Source organism: Montipora foliosa, chromosome 13 (genome assembly GCF_036669935.1).
Source record: "Montipora foliosa isolate CH-2021 chromosome 13, ASM3666993v2, whole genome shotgun sequence".
NCBI classification, from domain to species: Eukaryota; Metazoa; Cnidaria; class Anthozoa; order Scleractinia; family Acroporidae; genus Montipora; species Montipora foliosa.
In genome coordinates, this window is record NC_090881.1 from 33,120,435 (window position 1) to 33,146,016 (window position 25,582).

Sequence of the window (25,582 nt, forward strand, 5' to 3'; positions counted from 1 at the left end):
CGATAACTTTCATTGTTACGTCGCGTAAACATATTTTCTTTCGCACCCGTGAAAGTCAAACAACACGGTGTTTGTAAAACGAAAAAGGAATTGTCCCTTAGCTTAAAATAGCGCTTAAATTTGACGTGAAAACTTAAGATAAGAGCATCTTATCAGTGATGGGAACGCTGCTTGATTTCTGTCCTTGCAATTGTTAATTTTTTTGACAATGTTGGTGTTGAGTTACCAAGGTCTTGTGAAAATTCGATGGTTTCTTGGATCTGTTTTCGGGTCGACGCGAAGCTTGTGTTTCTGCATTGTGTTTCTCTGTTGACTCTTTTGGTTTGTCTTGTTGTAAATTACCATATTCTTTGTTCAACATGGCATGAAAGTAAAAAAGCCATGTACCGCTTTGTGAATAATAATAAGGACGGCTTGAACTTTGTAAACAACGGCCCAAGTAATGAGGTCTTATTTTGTTTCTCCCTCGACATGCAGGGGTCCCGCTTGTTCATGCTGTGAAAATAGTGCCGTAGAAGGTGTTCCTCAATTGGTCTTCCAATCTCAGATTGTGAAAATTCGCTGCATCAACGAAAATTTCATCTTCGTATGGTTACATTGTGCTTTGTTTAGTTTGAGTGCCAATTTTGATCTGTTTGGCCACAATCGTTGTCTGGAGTAGACAGGCAATACCCAGGCCCTCTTATGAACAGCCCGAGACGCTAGTTCTTATAACGTACCTGTTATAGATGCGCTGTAAAGGGTATTATGAATTCCAAGAACGTCCGTCTCCAAGCACTGTGCAATATGTACTTTGTGTTGGCTTACTCGCGCTGTGAATGTAAGGGTCGTTGACTTCATTATCTCTATCTGTCATAAAAGCACAAAGCGATAAGGTAATTATCGCATTGTTCAAGGTGGAATGTTTTCAGCGGGAAAACTGCGAAAGTCCGTTAAATTAAAACTACAAAACCGCGTTCGGGTGATGGGCTTATTTTTCAGTACCCACAAGATGTTCGTGCAGCTTGTTGTATTCGCCTTTTTCCATTGTAACATTTCTTTGACATCTCGAAAAATCTTTTTTTTTTTTTACTGAAACTTAATCAATTATAGATAAAGCCGTGAGAACTATCGTCCGAACTATCGTCGAACTAAGTCTGAGAGTGACTGGTTGTACACCAGACAAAAATTTAATAGCGTAACCTGCATGAATCATAAAATTCTTCTTCTAAAAAGCCTTCTGTGGTAAAGAAGATCCGGGAAGCTGGACTACATCCAAGCTGGGGTGCAGGGATGGCGCAGTGGTGAGAGCACTCGCCTCCCACCAATGTGGCCCTGGTTCGATTCCCAGACTAGGCGTCATATGTGGGTTGAGTTTGTTGGTTCTCTACTCTGCACCGAGAGGTTTTCTCTGGGTACTCCGGTTTTCCCCTCTCCTCAAATATCAACATTTGACTTGATTTGCGTTAATTATTAATTTCTGTTTAAAGTGTCCCCATTTAGTGCTCCAGCACAAGAACGACTAAACACTGAAATAAAGTTCCTTTCCTTTTCTTTTCGTTTTCTGTCTTTAGGCGACATGCAGAAAGTCTTACTTGGCCGGTGCATCATGGTATTTCAGCAAAAGAACCTACCCTAGTTGCTGAGTGGAAATGTAAAGGAGGCCTCGATCAGTCTAAAATGGAAAAAACTGCAACAAGTCTTTTACACTAACCGGTAAATACTTTCACTAGGAAGATTGCACTATTTTAGCCTTTATAGTACAAGGGATAAGGAAACAAGTATAGCCGGAGGGCGAGGCGTTCGGCAATTCCTTTCTATCAATTCGGAACCTCAACCGAGATTTCTATGTATAAACTTTGATAAACCAAGCGTAAAAATATTTCGCTTTGTAGGATCTTCCTCCTTACTTCGATCTCCTCTAAGAACGTCCTCTCTTTCAAGGCGACCTGTACAGCTGGTGTTCGGCGCTATGGGGCCTCGCCACAACCTGGGTGATGTGACTGTACGCATATGTAAGGTGCCACTGATCCGGACCGCGGGTTTGGTGCTGTGGCGTGTTGCCGTATTATGGTCTCTTAATAAATATCGGTTAGTGTTGATATCGCAATGTGGTCTCTTCTTAAATTTCTCTTTCTTTTTCAACCGTGCATGCAAAATATGTGAGTGAATTTGCAGTAAATGAACCTTATGAGGACGGCAAAACGACTTAAGCCACTTGTGTAAATTGTTATCATGCGACCTGATTGGCCAACAGAAAGGTTTAAAAGTCAACATGGACTCGTAGTTCTATCGGAATTACATTCATGATAGGTCAATGTTCTGAAAATTGCTCAACTCTCAGCGATCAAAACGTTGTTTTTAGTTGAATCTATTTCACACATCAATTTGACACCAAATTGTTAGTTTGTTAAGTAATTTTAGAATCTCGAGTTGATCAGCGCGGTGCACATAATTTCGAACAAGCGAGCAAATTTGGACAAACGAAAGCCACTCATCCTTCCCTAAAGATAAATGGTAAATTCCTGCCTTTTGAAAACTTTTGGTAAAAATTATCTGAATGGTCTTTCCTGGTGTCCGAAGCACGTTTATCTTTGACACAGTACGTGCCGTTGGTTATTGCAATTTTCTGGCACCCAAACCATCGACTGTAATATTCAAATTCCTTGGAGATGCTTTAACCAGAATTGGAGCTTTCATGTGATTATTTCCTAAATCGTTACTTTCTACCTTCAAACTCACCGGTTTGAGAGACAACTTTAGACGAGGCTTGTATCGATCAGTAAACTTCTGGAGGTTTTATTTCATTTCATCTGGGGTTTAAATAATCTCTATGGAAAAAAAAAGTAAGAGGAAATATTCGATGACTCACTATGACTAAGGGATCTGCTCTTCGATTTAATTTATGGTTTTAGAATCTGAAGTTCCGTAACCGGTCTAATTGTTACTGCGATACCAACTGACTTTTGCCCGTGAAACCACCAACCCAGAAAATTTCAAAACACTCAGTCGTGGTTGGAACGTGACTATCTCGTGTACTGCAGACGTACTTTGGATGTTTGTTGTTTATTTCGAAAGTAGCGGGCTAGGATACTACTGTATGCCCTGAGGCAAATGTAATTTGTTTGTTTTCTGCGGACGTTGGCGGAAATTGGTAACAGTAAAATATGCGAACGCACAAGGTCACGCGGGCGCCGCGCATGTACTCTACAGCAAATCGCTCAAAACGTGGATCCTCGCGTTGTTTGCGTGGGACAACGAATATACCTTGCGTTTGTCGCCAACATTGACGGGTTGTTCAATTTTGACAAGTTTTATCAAATCTAACAAATTGCACGAGACGTTTCTAAGACGGCCAGACGATTGATAAGCATCGACAGTGGTAATATTCGGAATCATTTGGATAGCAATTTTCCGAAGTTTCTTCAGCAGGAAACAAAAACGCTGAAATCGAGATTTTTATCTTAGGGTTCCTAAAGCTCAGTTCGGAAAAGATACATTCAGTTTGCATTAGAATAAATTAGTAGTCATTTATCAATGAGTTCCTTTTTAATGTGGTCATACAAAGCATTTATATTCTTGCTGTCTTGTGGTTTCCTGTCATTAGTAAAGTAAAGAGCCCTTACTTTGGCAAGATAGTATTTTTAGCTTGCGGCGTGTGGGGTTTTGTATGGAAAGTAACAGTTCAAATAGGATAAACAGACTAAGTGAAATGGCGGAATGTGTCGAGTGTTGGAGACTGATGAATTTGCGACAGCCGAAAATGTAGCCAACTGATGGTTGAATGCTAATACAGCACTTTTAACGCAAGGCTACACAGGATTTTATTAGGGGGATGGGGTACCGAGTGCGTTGGTAGGGGGGTGTTAGTCTCCATGCTATTTATTTACGTTATGTAAAACGCACAATGATAACGTGACCATTGCAATCACAGAGCTATGAAAACCATTAACGAGTTTCCTTTTCACTTGGTGCTAATTTATAAGTGTGGGTTCTGGAAGTCGGTTTTAACAAAGGGTCCTCCCCACGTGGGTGGCCTGCTTTTATTCACGGCCGGAAGTTGGACAACATTATGAGGGGTGTGTCATACATGCATACAGCTTTGTTGTCTATTTTAACTGTGTGAGCAATGACCAACGTAACAAAACGGAGGCGCCGGATCCTGGTGAAGATTCTAATCAGCAATATTAGAAAAAACAAGAAAAAGAAAAGAGCAAGACTAATTGAACGGTGAAGGAAAATATATTCTCCCTTGTAAGCATTGTTGTCCTCAGTGGGGCTTTCCAGGAACAATGATGAACACTGATAATTACCATCATATTCCATAGGGAAATGGGTTACGATAAGAGTCATTATTATTGATAAAAATCTTAAGGAGCCTTAATTTAAAAACCTGTCTAAGACCATATTATTCGCCCTATTTTGAGATCTTCTTATAAGAACGTATCATCTGAAAGTAACATCTGTCAAGCTGGTCTTTTGTAGCACCCGGTCTGCGGAACTCTCATCCTGGCAATATCAGACAGTGCAGCTCGCTATCAAATTTTAAGACTTTTATAAAGACACATCTTTATTATCAATTTTATCATTAGTCTGGTATATGACATAGTTTTAATCGAAACTTTTTATTGCTATTACTGTGCTTTAGTTTTTTTCTCGGTTCGAATATTACAATTGTAAAAGTTCGATTTGCTGACTTTGCTGACTAACTTTGATTGCAATCAGTGTATAGTGCTATAAAGCTACAGGAAATAAAGGATTATTATTATTATTATTATTATTATTATTATTATTATTATTATTATTATTATTTAGACGACGCCACTTAAAACCTTGGACTGAGCCATGCTTAGCTTAAAAGACGGCTCTAAATAATCCCGAAATGTGATAGTTTTATGGTAGAAAGTTCGTTGTCCTGAGACAGTCCTCATCTCCCCCATCTATCCTGTCCTTTTTCGGGTCTCGTGATTCCCTCTGTATCTTGAGATTGGCGAGACTGAGTCACAAAAATCTAAGGAACACACTTTTTCCCCTCCACCCCTCTAACGTTAATTCTCGATTTCTCAGACTAATGGATGGATGGAGGCCGGTGTATTCTACACAACTGTAGTATTAACTGAATTGCTGGGTAATCCAGCCATAGTAGTTACACTGCACATTTGATATTCATAACTGTAACAAAGTCTCCATTGTATTAGTCAGACCAATTACTGGGGCCCGTTTCTCAAACGTCCCCAGAACTTTTCGGGTCCAAGAGGCAATTTTTGAAGTCTCTATCTTCTCTCTTGTTTTGGAAGGCTGGTCTTTCAACATCTTTTTAAGATTACAAAAAGCAAATTGATTGTGGATTTTTATGACTCAAAATCTCGCCAATCTCAAGATACAGAGGGAATCAAGAGACCCGAAAAAGGTCCGAAAAGGTCTCCGATTGCAGTCACTAAAAATGACATTAGGGAGTCTAAGAAATGACGACAGGCTACATCGACGAAAACACCACTTCAAAATATAAGCTTGAGCTATTTTAAGTATTTCATGATTATTCCATCTTGTTTATATTACACAATATAGGCGAAGTGTCCTGTAACAGGATTGGTACGGACGGATTTGAAATAAAGAGTGAGACTGAAAGATTCATTGTAGCTTGTCCACGTTGTCGTCAAAACCTTAAATTTGGTCCTTTCACGTAGTAGTAGTTTTGACGAGTGCGGGAGAGAAATGTTTAAAAATGCGTGCCGCACGTGCAGCACGATCATTTTGGTTCTTTTAACCAATAATATTACTGCTTTTTGGCGTTGTCTTTGCTCTTTGCTGTAGCCGTCGTCGTTTCTTAAACTCCCTATCATTGGAAGGGGATAAGAGGAGGGCCACGCATTTTCGAGCAACAACGTGAACATGTTAAGTTCTGGCCTAGGAAAGTGTCAACGTTTTGTGACGTACTCTGTCCACTTCCGGCTCGTTTACGCACGCTCAGAAATTTGAAACAACGGTTGCAAAAATGGACCTTCACTACGACTGCGCATGAATTAGAAGTGGCCGGAGTACGTGGTTCTTGGAGCTGACCATAAGAAAAGCGGACTCTGGGGACGAGACGATTGCCTGCAATGACATCTGGACTGGTGATCGGGAGGTCATTGATTCAATGGGACATTTCCGAGTTCATGTCTGTCTCCTCCTTTAGTGCTAAATTTTTGTGCTGGTAGTTTTTTCTACTTTACATACGAATAAAACCTAATTTTTATAAGAAAAACTTCGCACTTAGACTCGCTTTAAAGAAAAGGCATATATGAACTCGGAAATGGCCTATTCAAGTCAGGAAGTCTGGGGTTTGGTCTCTGTATACCCGAGTCGTCTTAGCGAAATACATAACTTCATTCATTCGCTTGACTTAAGGACGGTGCCTACTAATTCAAGGGTATTTTTGCGCACTTTATTGAATATGCGGCAAAAGCAGATCCGAACAAGTGTGGTTGAAATCCAAAAATGCATCGTTACCCCCACTTTTCTTTTTGGATTCCAAGAGCACTTGCTAAGTTCAGCTTTCTCCGCATCGTTTTAAACCGCGCAAAAATATCCCGGTCTTAATAAGCACCACCCATAGGAAATCCGAGTATCTCGAGATGCTCAAGACGTATGCGCGATAACAAATAGTAGGCTCCCTCCTTAACAGTCGTCATCTCCGAAAGCATCTACATCTACATCTAATGTTCCAGCACTCAGCAAAGTCCCTTTTTGGCTTATGGCTGTTTCTGCCTAGGTGGCCTCGTATACCGTAAGCCATTTTAGAGACATCACGCCAAGCCGGCCACTTCTGCTGGAGAGAACAGGACAGCCACAACACCGGGGACTACATCCTCTACTCCTATAGAATAGTGTGTGGGTTCTTTAACGTCCCACAGGGAACTTATGAACAAAGAGGGTATTTGTGAGACGGGGCCCTTTGGTTTATAGTCCTTATCCGATTAGACTTGAAAGGCTAACCATTTGCAGATCAAATTACAAAGGCAGTACTTTCTCCTCAATTATTTTAAGATCCTGAGTGTTGATCCATGCAAATTGGCCATTATGGCCTCGCTTTCAGACGTAAAATTCAAAACAATATTTAGCCTTGAACGAGGCCATAAGGGCCAATTTGCATGGAAACAAAGAATACTAAAATGGCTGCCATTTTGGAATAAGCTATATTGCTCATCTGTGGGAACCCAATGCTATAAATACGAATAAATATTGTTCAAGGAGTTGTCATTTTTAGCAATTAAACCATTTGATCAGATAGATAGTTGAAATCTTGAGTTGAGAACCACTCCGTCTGTTTAATAACAAATCTCCATAAACCCTTTTACTGCCTATTTACTCTGGCATGTTTGGCACTGTGTTAATCTAAGGCTTATTCCAGACAATTTTACTCGTCAACTGATGAGGGAAACTCTTAAGCTGCTTCCATTTATCGAGGAAGCTATAGAGATAAATTCACTTTTCTTCATTCATTGTTGATAAGAGAGACAAATTAAGAAGAACATACTTTTTTCAGGTGTCGTTTTAGTTTCTTCAACAGTGCAATATTTCATCAGGAATGCATATAAAAAACTGTTGTCGTCATTGCATTATTTGCGACTTTTCTGAAGTGGAAATAATATTTTCATTTCATCTAATTCACTTACACCGCCTCTGAAATATGGATATTGTTTTTACGAAATATCCTCGCCAATGCATATGTCTCTGATACAAACTACTTTAGCAGAAGTCGCAGATCTCAAAGAACGTTTGTATTCATGTCTAGTAACAATTTAAAGATTTTGGAGAACTTGAACGTAGGTTAGTTTAGTACACAATGATGCGAGCTTGAAAAATATCAAAGTGTTATAAACGATTCAATATGTGAACGATTATCCCATTACTTTAATATGGAATATCATGACATTTTGATAGGTAGAAATACCTAAGTTCAGTTTTTACTTAAGTGCCGACAGTGAAGGTACTGCTCCTCTAAATATATTCAAACATTATCATAACATCACTTGCTTCCTCCGATTCAATTAACCTCATTTTCTCGACTAGCAGTGGTTATAAAGCTGCGTAGATCTGCAAGTTTGGAAGATCCGGCCGTTTGCTTTGTTACCCCAGCTGACTAGAAGAGGTTAGAATCTGATGAAACTGTGCAGCTGCGTCGATGGGTAGTAAATGAAGGACGAAAATGTGGTTTTATCACATGGGTTGATAAAAAGTGACTACCGGTATATTGCATTAATTGTCCACCGAAGGAAAAATACAACGTGTAATTTTCAACAAGCCACCTGAACAATTCAGGTGACTCCAACAGGATTCGAACCCATGATCTCTGCGACGCCCGGTACAACGCTCTGCCAACTTAGCTATGAAGCCACACAGGTTGGAGCACATTTCTGCCACTTGTCTTTGTTCAATATCGTTAAACGTAGACAGTATTGCTGAAGTGGTATGGCTAAGATGCTTAGAATGTCATCATCGTCGTCGCTGTCATCATCGGCATAATTATCATCGTCATCGTTATCGTCAAAGGGTTCGTTCGTAAAGCCACAGTTTTGCAGCGCCAGCGTTTTCGCTTAGCGTTAATTACGTATAAGGCCCGTTTTAAACGTCGCGTTTTACGTGTGCCGAATCTAATGCAAATGAGCGAAAACAATAGATTTTTCTCATTTGCATTAGATTCGGCACATGTAAAATGCGACATTTAAAACGGGCCGAAATAAACTTTCTTTGATTTTGCAATCTGTATCACATCAACCATTCGTCATGACGTTGCAAAATTTGTGAACCACAGTTCACGTTGTCTTCGGTTTAGAGCCGTTATGAGTCCACCTTTCGCCCTCTTTGCACATGCGTGGGAACACGAAGTCGCATTAAACAGCTGAACTCGTTCACGCCTATATTTAATTGGATGGGCTTGCCTTATGCAGCTGCAAATTTCGGTTTTAATCACACAAATTCCTCATTGTAATGCCAATAAAACTCTTCTAATTGTAGTTAATGTTGTTATAGCATTTTACTATTAGGGCACGTATTGACAGTATTGAACAATGATAATCAGCTCTCGATGGTCCGATAATCTCTTTGTATAATGCGATTTTATGCTGGATTAACCATCAATGTAGGCTACTTAGGCTACTACAACTTTTCAATGGTTTTTCATGATAATATATCATGTGGTATTGTCTATTGATATCGTCTTTAAGTAGCAAATTGGGTGGAGTTCGTTGAGTTGAGTTCACGCTTCTGTAGTTTTGAAGTGATGTCCGCGGAATCGGGGACCATATTTTTAAACTCAGCTGCAGGAAAAAGGAAAATCTCTGACCGGAGTGGGAAATATATTCCCCATTTCCGTGGATCACGGGTGGAGGCACCAAATCATCACTGGCTAAATACAGTCGGCGAAGGCCTCTTCATTTTTTATTTTATTCAATCGAGTGTCGTAAAACCAAAACCAAAGGAATTACTTTGGCCAATCGAAAAGGACGGAGACAATCCAGTAAACCAATCAAGACTCGAAGTAATTACAAGTAGCCGACACAAAGCGCGGGAAAATGTGCACGCGCAAACCACGATTGGTTTTGGTTTCACTTCTGATTGGTTGAAGAAGTGGCACGAGAACTTTGAACCAATTGCTGAGTGAAATAATTCCAAAGCAAAGCAATTCACTAATTACTTTCGACACTCAATTGAAAACCTCTCTATTTGACTGAATATAACTATCTCGTTTAGGCAGACGCGTCCTATTTTAGTGTCCATCACTCTTGCTTATCGCGAAGGTGTCTCAGTTGTGATGAATGCAATATGAATGGAAGAATGGTATGATTTGCAATGGCAAGCTATTCACGAAATACCTGCCCGGGTTGCATGTGAACCATTAAACTACTCTCATTCAAAAAAACTGTTTCATTAGTTAATAATGGTTGTATATCTGATGAAACATGCTCCATTCCACTCGGGCCAGTGGTTAGATCACATCTACAAACTGTCGGCCTCACCTCGAATTTATCATAAATGTTATACAGCAAAGCCGCTCGTATCGTAAACATGACATATGAGATGATAAACGAATATTTTCCGTGACTTGTGAAGTCAGTGATAACCAATATAGCTGCTTATCCTGTAATTTAGATATTTAGATATAGGGTGACTTACAAACTGTGCATAAATGACGAGAACACTGCACTGCATGTTGGCTGTCACGTTTTGAATGATTAATGAATTTTCCATTGTCAGAAATTGCAACTATACTTTATTGATGAACCACCTGCTTAGCTATGGATCGTTTCACTTTCCTGCCAAGCGGTCATATTGATTGTTCCATTAAAAGAGGTTTATCAATTCCCCAAGGATAGTTAAAGTAGCACCAATATGGCTTCCTTGACGTCACTTAAGTACTATTTATTCTTATCAAGGAGACTTTGAGCATCTTTTAGCCCAATCTCGTCCCCAGAGTCCGCTTTTCTTTTGGTCAACACCAAGAACACGGACTCTGGCCATTTCCAACTTATGCGCAGTCGTAGTGAAGGCCCATTTTTGTAAGCCTTGACAAACACTGTTGTTTCAAATTTCTGAGCGTGCGTAGACGAGCCGGAAGTCCATGATTTTGCGGACTTCCTGCCTTGGAACGTGTGCTGACCAAAAGAAAAGCGGACTCTAGGGACGACAGTGTTCTTAGCCGAAACGGAAGAACAGTGGCATGAACTACATTTTAGGAATGCAAACTATTTGCGTTTTGGTTATTCTAAGGCGTTCTTTATGGTTGAAAATTTTTAAAAAGTGCAATATCACGCATGCAGTCCCATTTAGCAGTATTAATTAATTACAACAGGAAAAAAAGACTTGGACTATATATAGGGAATGAAAAATATTTACAAGGCGAAAAGTATGCTTAACCTAAGGCGGATGTGGTCACTTGTTTCAAACTGTTGACAAGAAAAGTTTGATGCCTAGAATTAAAGACATTTAAGAAAACTACACAAAATTTTCCAGCGCGAGTTCACCCCAGCTGCTGCACCGGAGCGAAAATTTCGTTCCGGCGCGAAATCTCGCAACGAACGACCACTCGTTCCGGTGTAAAATCGGCCTCCCGGTGGGCTGGAACGGGTAGCACATGCGTACCTTTCCTGATAGACGCCATATTTGCAATTTGGATTCATGCTTGTATTTTATCGACATATGGTGTTCGTTCAGGTAAACACGATACGAATTCACCTCGTCATCATGTAAACGATGTATCAAGAAGGCACCGCGGTGTGAAACTCGCGCAGGTGCGAGTTTCTCATGTAAACACCTCCTAAGTATACCACACAACTGTAAGAACACGTTAAAAAACGTTTTCAAGCTCACATCGCAAAGAATAAGAACGATGAGCTTCATGAACAAAACGAAACGTTCTAATAACAAAAATAGTGTAAAGTAAAAACTTCGATGCAGAACGGAAATGCCTTTGGAAATATCATCGAGGCGTCTTTGTTTTTGAAATTTATACCTCTGATTAGATCTATTTTCTCTGTTTTGTCACGCTGGTCCATGTTTATTATATAATAATAAAAGCATAATAATCTCTCAAGAAGAATAATACCACGACAGACATTACAACAATAGGAAGAAATATAAAAAAGAAAAATGGAAAAAAGTTCGAGCTGGGGAGCTAAGTTAACCTAATTGGTTTTCAAAAGTAATTAGCGAATTGCTTTGGTTTTGCATTAATCAACTCAGTGATTGGTTCAAAGTTCTCGCGCCACGTTTTCGACCAATCAGAAGTGAAACCAAAACCAATCGTGGCTCGGGCGTGCAAATTTTCCCGCGCTTTGTGTCGGCTACGAGTAATTACTTCGAGTTTTGGTTGGTTTACTGGATTGTCTCCGTCCTTTTTGATTGGCCAAAGTAATTACTTTGGTTTGGGTTTTATGACACTCGATTGAAACTTGCTCTAAGTCCCCACTTTGTTAATAGGGAGCTTAAGCACGCGTGTTTTTGATACGCGGACGGAAACCGGAAGTGAGCTGTTTTCCCTTTAAATTTGTCTTCACACAACCACATTTATATTGCTAAGTATCTTTTCTCCATTAGAGATGATTAGTTTTAAACGCTGGGACACAGCACTGCCCTGGCACGGGAAATGTTCTCTTCCGGTTGCCGTCTGCGTCTTAAAAACGCGCTTGCTTAAGCTCCCTAGTTATCGGGCGGCCCCCAATGAGCAATAAAGAGCGGTGGTCATGGCGTACAATGGGGACTTTTCGTCAAAAGGGACGAAGATTGGTTAAAAGAGGAAAACTAATCGTGCTGCACGGGCGGCACGAATTTCAGTGCATTTCTCTGCCGTGCTGTGTCGAACTCGTTCATGTTTGCCTCCTCGTCAAAGCGAGTCTAAGTGCTAAGTTTTTCTTATGCAAATTAGTTGACATTTATATGTAAAGTAGAACTATTTTCCATCACAAAAACTTCGCACTTAGACTTGTTTTGATGAGGAGACATACATGAACTCGGAAATGGCCTATTGAAGGAATTAAATACGACTTTAACTCGGCAGTAGCACGACATTTAAAACCAACTGTCGCGAAAGTCAAGCACGGCAAAGATTGCCGTGATCATTTCAATTCATAAATTACAAATGCATTTCGAAAGTTCGCTAAACGATTTTTTTTTTTAACGCATGCATCAACGTTTTCATCAAAGCAAACTTCCTCCCAACCTCGTCCCCAGGGTCTCTCTTCTTCCCTTCCAAGGAAGGGAAGAAGAGAGACCCTGGGGACGAGATCGTTGACTTCCTCCGTGGTGTCCGCCATAGTAGGGAATTTAAGATATACGACGGCGACGGTCGACGAAAACGTCACCTCAAAATATAACTTGGCTCTATCGTAAGTCTTTCGCGATTATTCAGTCTAGTTCGCGTCGTACAACGTGGGCAAAGTATCCTAAAAATAAATCGGTACGAGCGGTTTCAAAGTTAAAATAGAGAATGAAAGATTTTCTGTTGCATGCTTACGTTGTCGTCAAAACCTCAAATTTGGTGATTTCACGTCGTCGTTATGCAGAGGACCGTTAACATACTTGCTAAAATCCGTGCTGCACGTGCAGCACGATTATTTATGCTCTTTTAACCAATGATATTATTGCTTTGTGGCGTTGTCGTAGTCGTGGCCGTCGTCGTTTCTTAAATTCCCTATTGTGGGTATGTGAAACCGCTGGATGGAAGGTTTGTTTTATATGTCCATCGGGCACTGCAGCAGCGCTACGTTTGAAACGGGCCGAAAACAACAACGTGAAATCACCAAATTTCAGGTTTTGACCTTTTACTTTAAACCGTTCTTACCTATTTAGAGTTATATCGCCTGCAAGCTGGCTCTTTCGTTGCTAAAGGCGCCCGGTCGAAATTTTGGGATGAGATGATAGTTCACCCGTATTGTACAGCCTGAATAAGATGGAATGATAGCGAACTCGATAGCGCTAAATTATTTATTGGAGTGACCGTCGTTGTGAATGTCCCTCATATTTTACCATTTGCATGACTCTAGCTGGCTGTCTCGCTGAGCTGAAAGATGATCACATCCGATTTAATTAAACTGCCAAGTGGAACATTTCCAATATTTTAATTTACGTTTTCTTGGGGATGTGATTAGGGTGCTTTTAACCTATTTTTCGAAGAAATGAAGCTTTTTCAGATTTGCTTGGAAGATAAAGCTCTTTGTAGCATTAATTTCGCTATTCTCTGCAGCCCTTTTGTATAAGCTGTCTAAATCATTCGCAGTGTTGAAAGCGATGACATAAATATATCTTTTTTCTGTTTTTTTTTTTATAATGAGCTTGATAGGATGAGAAGCACGCCCCACTTGAGACAATTTTAAAACCTGAGGAAACCTTGGATAAGTAGGGGTATACGGATTTCAATTCGGAGAATAATGAGCTTTATTACCGTGGTGACATGGCTAAATATAGACTTTTGATTCCGTAAGAAACTCTACTATCATTGCTATTTTGAAATAAACATATTGGAAGAAACCTACCTTCTAATTGAATCGCAAAAAGAAATGTGATAACGTAATAACAGCTCTCAAGCGTCCTGGACATGGAGGGTTATCACTTAATAATACTGAAATACCATTTTGACTCGATTAGCGTTAATTGTTAATTCAGTTTACAGTGTCCCCAAATAGTGCTCCAGCGCTAGAACGACTAGACACTTAAATAAAGTTCCTTTCCTTTCCTTTCTTTTCGACCATTGGCCCCAATTTAGCAGCCAGAATTCCTCAGGCACAAAAGCATTTTTCCAGTTCGACTTGTCAAAGCAAAAGAATGCCAGGTCTTTTGTCTTTAAACCTGTCACTCCTAATAAAATCGATACTGAAATCCTTTCTACACCACTTAACAGGCATACGGGTTATATTCCTGTCCTACTCGCATTCTGAATTGAATGCGCTAGCAAAATTATTTCAAGGCCTCTGTGCAGTCTTATCAATAACTCAACAGGCCAGTTTTGTATTCTCTCGGTCAGACTGGATCTAGCATGAAATGTAGGCTAATGCGAGGGAAATAATACGCATGTGAAAAGATTTCCTTGCATTAGCCTCCCATTTCATGATCGATCCAACCCAACCGTTTGAACACGAAACTGGCCCTAAGTGTCTACCCATTGAAATTGTAGCATCTCAAAGACGTTCCTATTTATAAAGGAGAGGATGAGACGGACCCCAGTAATTATCGTCTTATCTCTTTACTCTCTGTTTTTAATAGAATTTTTCGAAACAACATAGATGGATGGATAGATAGATAGATAGATAGATAGATAGATAGATAGATAGATAGATAGATAGATAGATAGATAGATAGATAGATAGTGTATTGATCAAAAACGTGGCAGCCATAGGCTGAATTACGAGTGATTTACAATAAAATGAAAGCTTAAAATCTAAAGAGCATGAGCTAAGAACGGATGAAAAGGGAATATTTACATCATTGTCTTATTGACATACTGATGGATAACTATTGCAAGAGCGGATGGTCCTCAATTATATGTCAACTATGATGTAAAGCGCATTGGGATATAGAAATGGGCTTAATAAAGAACTTATTTTGTTATTATTATCATTATCATTATCATTATATTCCTCAAATTGACCTCGCACTCATTCTTAGAAGGAAGCAAGCTTTTCAGCTTGTGCGAAGGATTACACAAGATGGAATTAAAAACACCGCAACGATATATCGTAGACTAATTAAATGCATTTTTGGAGACAAATGGATTTCTTTATGATTCACAATATGGCTTTAGGGAAAAACGCTCAACTGAACGTGCACTTATTGATATCGTAAATCAAATCAAATCTAATTTTGATAAAGGAATGCTCTCAAGCGGTGTATTCATTGACTTAGAGAAAGCCTTTGACACTTTTGACCATTGCATTTTACTACAATAATTACATCGCTACGATATTAGAGGCATTGTCAATGATTGGTTCTATACTATTCTTATCTCACTGATGGTGTTCCATTCAACTCAAATTGGTTCAGAGGTTTCTACTAAAAGCCCTACTGCCAGCGGTGTCCCTCAAGGGTCCGTCCTGGGGCTTTAATTATTTCTTTTGTACGTCAACGATTTATACAAATTATCTTTAAACATTTCTACTTTTTTTGCTGACGACACTAATAAGTAATCGCATGATTTTCTCGTGCAATTTGGAATAAATAAGCTCTTGTACATTTTTTCGAAGATTACATCTACTTACTCGTGCTTACTTATTCCAAATTGCACTCGAAATCATGTGTTCTCAAACAGGAGGAGGATTATGTTGGCATACCAAATATTACGTCACACTTATGAAAACTCATGCAAATTAATATAAAGAAATTATCTATATTACAATAAAAATAAGTAAGGAACATACGAAAAAGGTGGATGAGGTGAATTCAAGCAAATATAAATGTTTTATTTTTAATTTTGTCATTATGAAACTGAACCTCGCTTAGCCAGTTATTTCAATAATTGCTGCTTTATGTAGGTTCAGTTTGTTGGTTCTCAGTTCTGCCTCGAGATACCGGTATCTCTTCCCTCCATGCAGACATTTCTTTTCACGCTTTCTCGTCAAAAATGTACACCAAGCGTTGATCTGTAGTTTTATAGTGATTCGATTTGATTTACAGTCAATTTGAACAGCATTTGTGTTCAGCTTCCGCATGCGCAGGGACGTGTGAGACTCGCATGCTGTGCTGTTATCAGTCACGTGAATTTGGCAGATTATTTAAAATTGAAGGCAAGGTCACGATAGCTTCAAATGTCTGTTTTCACTTAGCATGAAAGATCTTTTTCTGTCTTTCATACCACACAGGGTCAAATTCTTATTCGTTTTGGGCCTTGATCTTTGTGGCTGTGGTTTCATGCTAACCTTATTTATAACTGAAAAATATGAGGGGTTTGCTTTATCCGTAACATGCTGCTGAAAATACACTTATCAAAATCGATTTCAAATTATCTGAAGCAGCACAAATGATACCTTCTAAGGTGATAGCAATACGAAAATAAAGAAATGCATCGTAATGAGTGCTGGTGAAAAAGATTTTCAGTGTTTAGTTTGTACCACGGTGAACGGTGTAATTTCGATTTTTTTATATTTTTGAGCGGGAATCTCTGGTTTCCTTAGTCTTGATAAAATCTTCAAGCGACTGGTCAGTTTCGTGAAAAATGATACCCTATTCTAGACCCAAACGCTCTGATTTATATACCCTATGCTAGAGTAAACTGCTTGAAAACCATACCCTTCACAGCGGCACATACCTATATAGCCCATATATGGTCAATGTAGTTGTTATTTATGTAAATAGCATTTTAATGTACTGTATATAATATATCATTTTATTTATTTATTTTTTCTCGGATAAATTATCTATACAGCTACTCTTGTAAATCCGAGGTGAAATAAAGGTGATGTTATGTTATGTTATCTACATCACAAGTGACCACATCGTGAGACAAACGAGAATACCTTATTATTGTTGTACTTCACCACGATGAATAACAGCAGCCTTTTTTTACGACGTGAAAACCATTGTTTCTTGATCGATTTTAAAACGAATTAATGAAAATTTTGAGTCTAAAATGAATTCATGTGTTTAAAATCACTACATTCAAGAGATGATGTCTACATTAAAATGCATTTACTTTCTAGTTCGACCGATCGCAAATGCCAAGACGTCTGGGTTTATTTGCAAATTAGCATTTTAACCCCATGTTTTGCCTAAACAGCCTATGTTTAGCTATGTTTATGCTTGGAGCCTAATATGTACCATGTAGCGTTAAAATTATTCGCGTCAAATGTGAATCAATTTCAAACTGAAGTTCCACAAAGGTCTACCTATACCTATGAAAAACCAAAACGTTCTGCAACAAAGCTGAAAAAGCGGATTTTTTATTGTGGTGTTTGCATTTCCACTTCATTGAATCGATGAGTTTTATTTCGATATTTAATAAACATTTTAATAAGCCAAGGGTGGAGCAACAATTAACAGACTTAATCGAGTTAGCGAAGAAAATATCGAACTGTAAAAATTAAAAGCTAAATTACTATGTCGTAAATGGCTTTTCCCATCGCTATTAAGTTGTAATGCGCTTCAGTTTCAATCACTGTAAGAAATTATCAAATATAATTACGCAAGCATCCCTCCTTAAATTGTTTGTGCTTAGCACCTCCCAGTCTAAATAGGGATATCTTTCAAGTTCCGTCTGGTCGCAGAATAAAGGTGCTCTTTCGCCGTTTAGTCGCATCTCTGAAGGAAAGATCTTTCGTAAAAGGAGCATTAGTCTAGCATTCGGGACAAGTAAGCCTTCCGTTAAGTGACGGTTTACTTTTTAAAGATTTAATATTCAAAGAAGACAAAGAGGGTATTGAATTTTCACTTCGGTCTAATTTGAATAAGCATAATGACGTCGGGGTCGGTCTGGAAGCACAGAGGTCGCGTTTGGTGCTGAGCCATTTTCATCAATGCTAGAAATATCCAGGAAAGTTGCTTGCTTTGGGAATGGGATGCCCACAGGAAAGGAGATTTTTGCGAGTTTTGGTCGTGTTGGGAATTTTATATGTGCAACAGATTGCACAAACAGGTAAGCCATTTCATGTCGTCTTATCGCATGTGGCGACGGATGTCGAGAAAGTCACGCCAACATGATCGGCTAGCTCTATAGCCCTTAAAACACGATTCAAAATTCCCTCTGATACGAGGGACTTCGTCAAGTCAAGTCAAATTGTTTGTTGGTCGTTTAGAAACCAGATCACATCAAGGATTATTTAAAAATCACACAGGGATAGGTTTCATTTCAATGTAGTTTGACTTCAGTGCGTGTCTCTTTACTGTTTAGTTGTTTATTCGGTACAGCACTCAAAAGTGAGTAAAGAGATTACAATTTTTGCAATTTACTGTATTACCTGCCATTGGCATTTTGCGATTTACAATGCTGTTAATTAAATGTCAGGGTTTTCTGCCTGAGAGTCTGTTCAACACATAATGAACTAATGAAGCCAGGCATGTTGTACAGTGATTTTTTCCAAATGCCACTGATGTTCATGTGCAACCCACCAAAATACAAATGGTGCGTTAACTCTATAACTTCTCCGCATGGAGGCATCGGGCTGTTCTGCAAATTCTGCCAGGCGAGAACGTGTGCTTAGAGTGTGTATTTTGTAGGGGGAGAAGACGTTTTATACGACACAGTTTTCAATCAAGTGTGCAACAGAGACTGCTCAGTTTTGAACCCGGTTTTGAATGCCTTCACTCTTTTTAATTAAGCTAAAATCGTTTTGGAATCTCTTGTATCTTTTCTCTCAATCAATGATTCGCCCCCCAAAAAAGTTAGCAATTCTGCCAAACTATAGAGTAGGTTAAAACGAAGGATTAAGTGAGACAACTGAATTGTGACCAACTTTGCAATCATGTCGAACCAACCGACGCTGAGACCTTATGAGCTCGATTTCGAGACTCGCGCTATAATTCAATCGTCGAAAACTGGCATACAAAGACAGGATGAAGAGGGAAAGGCTAGTTTTAATTTTTCAACAATGCTTTTGTCAGTTAATTTCGTTTAGACGTGAAACTAAAGATCTGAGCGTTTAAAGTAGTTAAAAGCTCGGAGTCCTTAGTTTCCAAGTGCTGCGTTTGATACTTCAGTTTATTAAACAAACTTGTATGGCTAACTAACCGACGCAATGGATAATTAGCGGTGTTTTTCCCTCGAAAATCATACTGCAACCAAAAGTGCAAGGTAAAGACAGCGACCTTAAAGGATTAATTCTAAGTTCGTGATCAACGTAGAACAATACAATTTGAAATTGCTGAAGGCTATTTTCCAGAAGATGTTTTTTGTTTCGATTATGGCTCTCATTGTCCGTGAAACGCTCTGATGCGTTTAATGTTAAGTTTCTACTGATGGAGACGAACGTAAAATGAGGGAAAAAACGATAAAGAACATGGCCAACAGCATGTTTTTATTTTCTGACAATAAACGCCTTAAAAGACTCAGACATGTTTTGACCTTTGACCGAAAATATAAAACCGATTAATGGCAAAAATATCTTTGGTAAATGTTAAGAAATCTGAATTTTTACTTCTTTCCATTGCCGTTTTCCACACACCCTGGCATTCCGACGAATTTTCAATTACGATCTAACACATAGATGATTAAAAAAGGTTATCAGTTACAAGGTATCGTTTCATCAGCGTTTTTGTGCGACTTGTGTATGAAAATTACACCACAAAGGCGAACTGATTGAGGCGCTTTTCGTTCTTCGGTTTTTGTTGCTTAGAAAGTCACAGTTCGATCGTTAGAAAAAAGGGACTGATCTTTTGGTCAAAGAAAACACGCCACGGCTACGAGAATCAACCACATCTATTTTTTACGTGATAAATTTAGATTTGAGCAGTGGCCGATTGCATTGGCCGATTGCAGGAGACACCGACAGACAATAAACCAATCAGAGCCAAAGAAAATACAACTCGCTGGTGACAAGCGCGTGAAAATTGTCATTTGGCTTCTGATTGGATGAAAAAGCAGCGCAAAATTTCATCATATGTCAGCCAGGGACTATAAATTAAAGATTAATTCATTTTATGACTCAACATTGAAAAGCCGTTTTAATAATGCGTAAAATGGTGTGGAATAACTGTGTACCGTACAATACAGTCAAAGGACCTGTGTCACACAGGTAATTTTGTGTAGTTTTACCAATTATTTGCCCCTACTCGCTATACAACTTAACGTTAACCCAGGAATTCCTTTTAAACAACACATCTCAAATCTTTGTGACAAAAATGGTATCGTTTGAGCATACGCATACAGAATTTAAGTTACAAAAAATAGAGATAAACTTTCAAAAACTGTGAGGTTGATCAGTTTTCAAAAACCTTACATGTAATCCATGATTTTAGTCTTTGGGCAAAACGGTTCGAACACATTCAACAAAGCTTCACGAGAGGCCTGGTATTCAGTCCCAGGCTGCAGTTGCGGTTGTTGCTACGGATACGGACTTGTTACTATGGATATGGACATGGATTCGTCATTGGGAGGCCAATTAGCGCGCATGCGCATAGGGAAGCAAAAGGCTTCAACTTCATTCAACATTTGCAAAAACCGAAAAAAAAATGTAGAATGTTTGTTGAACTCATTCGACTTCGATTCAACATGTTTCAACATCGCTGTCCAACAAAATCGAATGGATGATGCCCAGGGGATGTTGAAACAAATATTGGGCCTTAAGAACAGCGTGAAGTCACCAAATTTGAAGTTTTGACGATAAACTTTTGCATACAAATTATTTTCTGTCCTCTGCAAAACAACAACGTGAAATAGCCAAATTTGAGGTTTTATGAAGGACGTCAGCACTTGAAGATAAATTTTCGTTTTCTTCCCTAAATTAAGCGCCGTTCCGACCAGTGTCATTTTTGAGGAACTACCACACCGTTGTCTCAAAATATTGTAATAAATTCGAGATTACTCTAAGTCGTTCAGCATGGAAATTAAAGTGTGCATAATCATTCTAGGATTAAGCGGTGGGGATGTTTGGAAAGAAAATTTGAAAATTCATCGTCAGTGATCACGTCCTTCACAACAACCTCAGAAACCTCAAGTGTGATCATTTCACTCGGTGTCGTTGTAAGGCCGAAAAATCTTGATCAAAATATGAAACGCGCGTGTGGAGCGTGCAGAGTGTTTTTGCTCATTAAGCCTTTTGTGTTGTCGAGTTTTCGTTGCCGTCTTCGTCGCCCTTGCGTAAGCTCCCTAGTTCCCAATGCAATCAATGAAGACCCGCTAATTAACAATTAGACCCGTAGCCCTTGCATAGCCCATGAGGCGAACCCGAACGGGCTATTGACCCGTGGTCCTTGAGAGCGAAGGGTCTAATTGTTTTAGAATCACCCAACTAGTCGGACAGAAAAGGCAATAACAAAGTTAGCAAATGCAAGTTGAAGAAATGTTTATTTGGGAATAAAACGGAAGAAAGCGTCACGCTTTTCGCTACTCGAGGACTATTACTAATAGTCCTCTAGTAGCGTAGCCAATCAAAATGCAGGATTTGCATTAGTCCACTAGTTGGGTGATACTAAAAGGGAGTAGCTTATCCTTGGCTTATCCGCTACAAACTCTTTTCGTTCAACTTTTCAGATGCCTCGATCAGCATGTTTCCTAACGGCATAACAACCGTTGGGAAGACATTTCGTATGGTTTGCACAGTCGAAGGTGAGGAGTTCGTCGGTTGGTTTGATGTTAACGGAAACAAAGTCACAGCGAGGCCGATTCCAGGTCAACTTACACGAGATAAGTTCTACGTTACACAAAGAGGCAACTCCTATACTCTGGTTATTCAAAAAGTTACAGTCGCTGACGGAGGAAATTATACGTGCAAGGGCGGTCAAACAGAGCGAACATTTACTCTGTTTGTTGAGTGTAAGTATCATTTTACTCCAATTTTACTATTTACTTTAGAATCATTTTACTTCAACTCTGTTGGTGTTACACCGGAAATCCACACAGTGTTGAATTATTCCACGTGTATTTTTTTTTTGCTTTCCAACTTCTCTTCCAAAAGCACATGGTTCTCTCTCTGACGTCACATGACGTCGCATACAGTGTCCAGTCCTCTAGCGCATTTCTATATCTAACATTGGGTTATTCTCATGTATTAAAATACTGTCGGAATATTGATGGAGGCAGTGTGGCCCAGTGGTTAGGGCGCTTGCCTTGAGATCCGGAGATCCCGGGTTCAGGACCCGCTCTGACCACTCGCTGAATTTGCTTCAACTTCCCAGCTGCACTGGTTTGCCTGCGGCCAGTTGGGATTCTTAACAGTTGTTGTTGTTGTTGTGTTTTGTTTCGTCGATTGTTTCATTGGCCCTGTATTGTATTGTACTGTATTGTATTGGCCCTGTATTGTGTTGTATTGAGTGATGTCGTAACTCCAGGGCATTTACTCGCGCAGCATTTGAAATTGCTATAAAAAGAAGAATACTTTAAAACAGAACCAGCAGTGGTGCCTCTGGACATATGCGCTTGGCTTTAACGTCGCACCAATACGATATTCCCCATCAGCCCGCTGATCTCTTATAGCAGAATTTTTTTCCTTCTCGCAAAAAATGAGGTAGATTGAATGAATAAACTGTTCGAGTGAGTCCTCGAGGTACTTTTGAAATTTCAGGTAGGGGTAGATTTAGTTTAGATCGACAATCAGATGTGGTTTGATGCTACTCTGATTTAAAGGATAGAGCAGTTTTCAAATGACTGTCGAAAGTAAGTACGCGATTACAATTGCTACGCTTAGTGATTGGTTAAAAAATCTCGCACCAGTTTATCAACCAATGAGAAGGAAAAGCTAAACCAATCGCGACTTTCACGCGCGATTTTTCCCGCGCTTTGAACAAGTTACACGGAATTGCTACGAATTTGAATTGATTCATTACGCTGTTTGCACCTGCTGTGATTGGTCGAAGTTATTACTTTAGTATTTGTTTTACGACACTCAATTGAAAACCGCTCTAATGAATGTGACTTACAAAATTGCGATTCAAGACACAACGTTTCGACACTCGTGCAAGTTTCTTCACCAGGGGGTTATCACTAAGTCTGAAACTCTCCTTTCAAGGAGATGTACATACGTGCAAAGTAAAAATCATCTTCATCACAGAGTAGAGCTCCCAAACAAAAACGTTGATGGTACCAAGTTTCCTTGACAATTACCATTGCTCGTGTAAATGATTAGCAAGTTTTCCTTGACAAGGAATAATTGCTCGTGTAGATGGTGCACAAATTTTCCTTGACAAGTTTAGCCTTTGCCCTTAATACGTGTTATTCAGCGATTACATTAAAAAATGTTCCTGTCCCTAGCCCGTCTAAGCTCGTTCCACGCCAACTCGCGTTTTGTTTTATCCGCCATTTTGTTTATTTTTTCAGCAATGAACGTGAGCGTAATGCTAATACTGGGAACTACTCTCATTAATATTCCTTGCTTCGTTTTTACACGAACAAATTTTATCCTTGACAATTTTCCTCGACAGGGAAATGCTGTCATGCTAGCTTTTCCTTGTCAAGGAAAAATGATCAATTTTACCCTAAGAGATGCTTTTTTACGATGGTGGCTCAGAGCTACTTGAAAAAAATCCGGAAGCTTCTCTTGCTCCCGAGTGGTTACGGGAGTCTTCCGTAGCTCATCGGTAGAGCATCGGAACCCTTAGTCAGAGGCTCGTAAGTTCCTGCGAAGAAGCAGGAATTAGGAAGAATTGAACTAGTTTTTTCCCAGTATCTTCGAGTTAGGAAGACAAAAAAAAGCATCTTTTCAGTTTTAATTATCCAGCTACAGATTTGTATGGTTGGTTTACCAGCCGGAGTGTTTCTTTTGGCAAAAACCTGCTTTTTGTTGCTCTTTTGAGAATATACCAAACTGGAGTTTGGTACGTCTTCGCAATCCTTGAATGGTACAGAATAAATAAGGTCGGCTCGTGTGTTCCTCGTTCCTTAATCTTAGCCAAAGTGTGACTAAGGATCACGAAAGGTAGCTAAAGGATCCTGTCCAGATTGTGGGCAGTGGTAAAAAAAAAACAAAAACAAAGGAAAGGAAAGGAACTTTATTTTAGGGCGCTTTTTATTTGACGGAACTGACCGGCCAGACCGGGCATTTGGATTCGGTAGAGCTAACTCTACAACGCTTTCAAATTAACACACTTAGGGGATGATATATTCTCCTCCAGAGGAATACGAGGGATTATCATGCAAGTGCTTCTTCAAATTGTTGCGTTTTCTTTTCAAAATGCGGACTGGCCTGGCCGGCCAGTTTTGACACAAGGAAAGCGCCCTAAGTAGTCAGTAGTCGTTCTGGCGCTGGAGCACTCATGGGGGACACTGTAAACTGAAATTAACAAATTAACGCAAATCAATTGTTGGTTTTTGAGGATAAGGGAAAACCGGAGTACCCGGAGAAAAGCCTCTCGGTGCAGAGTACAGAAAACAAAGTGAACCCACACATAACGCCGCACCTGGGAATCGGAAAACCCGGGCCTCATTGGTGGGAAGCGAGTGCTCCCACCACTGCGCCATTTCTGCACTTAACCTTAGCCATGAGACTGAACTTTTCACTTTCTTTTATCTTCAGTTTCCGTTACTGAGTTTCCAGGAGATCAAGATCTTTACGTTGGAAAGTCGCAACTTATTCAGTGTTCAGCTGTAGGGTACCCCGAGCCCACATTTGTGTGGTACAAAGACTTCTTGTCTGTGAACTTCACTGATTCCCGGTTCACTCTCTTGTCTAATGGAACGTTGCTTGTTAGTCCAGTCCACGAAAGAGATGTTGGTAAATATACTTGCCGTATCACACAGCTGGGAGATTTCGCAGGAACTAGTGTGCGTGAAGAGGACGTGGTCATAAATGTCATTGTGTACGGTAAGATGTTCGCGATTAAGTCCCTTGAGGGCCAAGGGAGATAATTTCTTTCCTACCTTTCACATTCTCTTGAAACCAATTAGCGCGAAAAAAAGGCCATAAGCGGAAAACGTCTTGGTCTCTCTTACTTTGGCTGGACCAAATCAGTTATTACTCCGAAGTTTGACTCGATAATGACGTGAAGTTACGTTGAAACGTCACGGTCATGAAAACTTTTTACACGGTTTTTGAAGTCTTAGAGTTTTTATTAGCGTTTTTATTAGCGTTGAAATATAAAGATAAAACAAACAAACAAACGAAATTCTAGCATTGAAATTTGCTGTTACGGTGGCTCAAACCAGTTTCCACAATTTGGAGAGAATGTCTTATTATAATAATTAACTCTGTAACACTGTCTCACCTGAGCCTTGAAAGAGACGTTCTTGTTAGAAGGATTGACACTACAATATTTTATCACGTAACAGCAATGTTATGGTATCATATCAAACAAAAAGGCAACAGGAAAGCCCTACAAAAACACCCCATATGATGGCTTTAGCTGCTCATATCTCAAAAACGAACTCGGTGACCCCCACTTTTAATTTCTGAAATAAACTAAAGCCAAAGTACAGGGTGCTTTTGCAAGGCTTTCCTTTTCCCATGATAACTTTTTACGTCACAAAAATGACTGCATCTTGTTCAGCAAT

The 25,582-nt window shown here is 39.5% G+C and overlaps 2 protein-coding genes across 5 annotated transcripts in view; one reads left to right on the forward strand and one right to left on the reverse strand.

The window, feature by feature from the left end:
• Positions 1-822, reverse strand: part of LOC137981495 (neural cell adhesion molecule 1-like) — a 49,079-nt gene extending 48,257 nt beyond the window's left edge. Inside the window, exon 1 of one of the 3 annotated variants that reach the window (XM_068828583.1) lies at positions 720-822. The gene's annotated coding sequence lies outside the window, so the exon portion shown is untranslated. The remainder of the gene's footprint in view (positions 1-719) is intronic. The other 2 variants (XM_068828584.1, XM_068828589.1) reach the window with 2 other exon arrangements.
• Positions 1-25,582, forward strand: part of LOC137981494 (neural cell adhesion molecule 2-like) — a 45,265-nt gene that overhangs the window by 9,140 nt on the left and 10,543 nt on the right. Inside the window, exons 2-4 of one of the 2 annotated variants that reach the window (XM_068828582.1) lie at positions 1,554-1,695; positions 21,632-21,913; positions 24,609-24,896. In XM_068828582.1, the coding sequence (XP_068684683.1) occupies positions 21,646-21,913; positions 24,609-24,896 (556 nt within the window). In that variant the 5' untranslated portion in view covers positions 1,554-1,695; positions 21,632-21,645. Of the gene's footprint in view, positions 1-1,553; positions 1,696-17,675; positions 18,080-21,631; positions 21,914-24,608; positions 24,897-25,582 lie in introns of those variants that run through there. The other variant, XM_068828581.1, reaches the window with a different exon arrangement.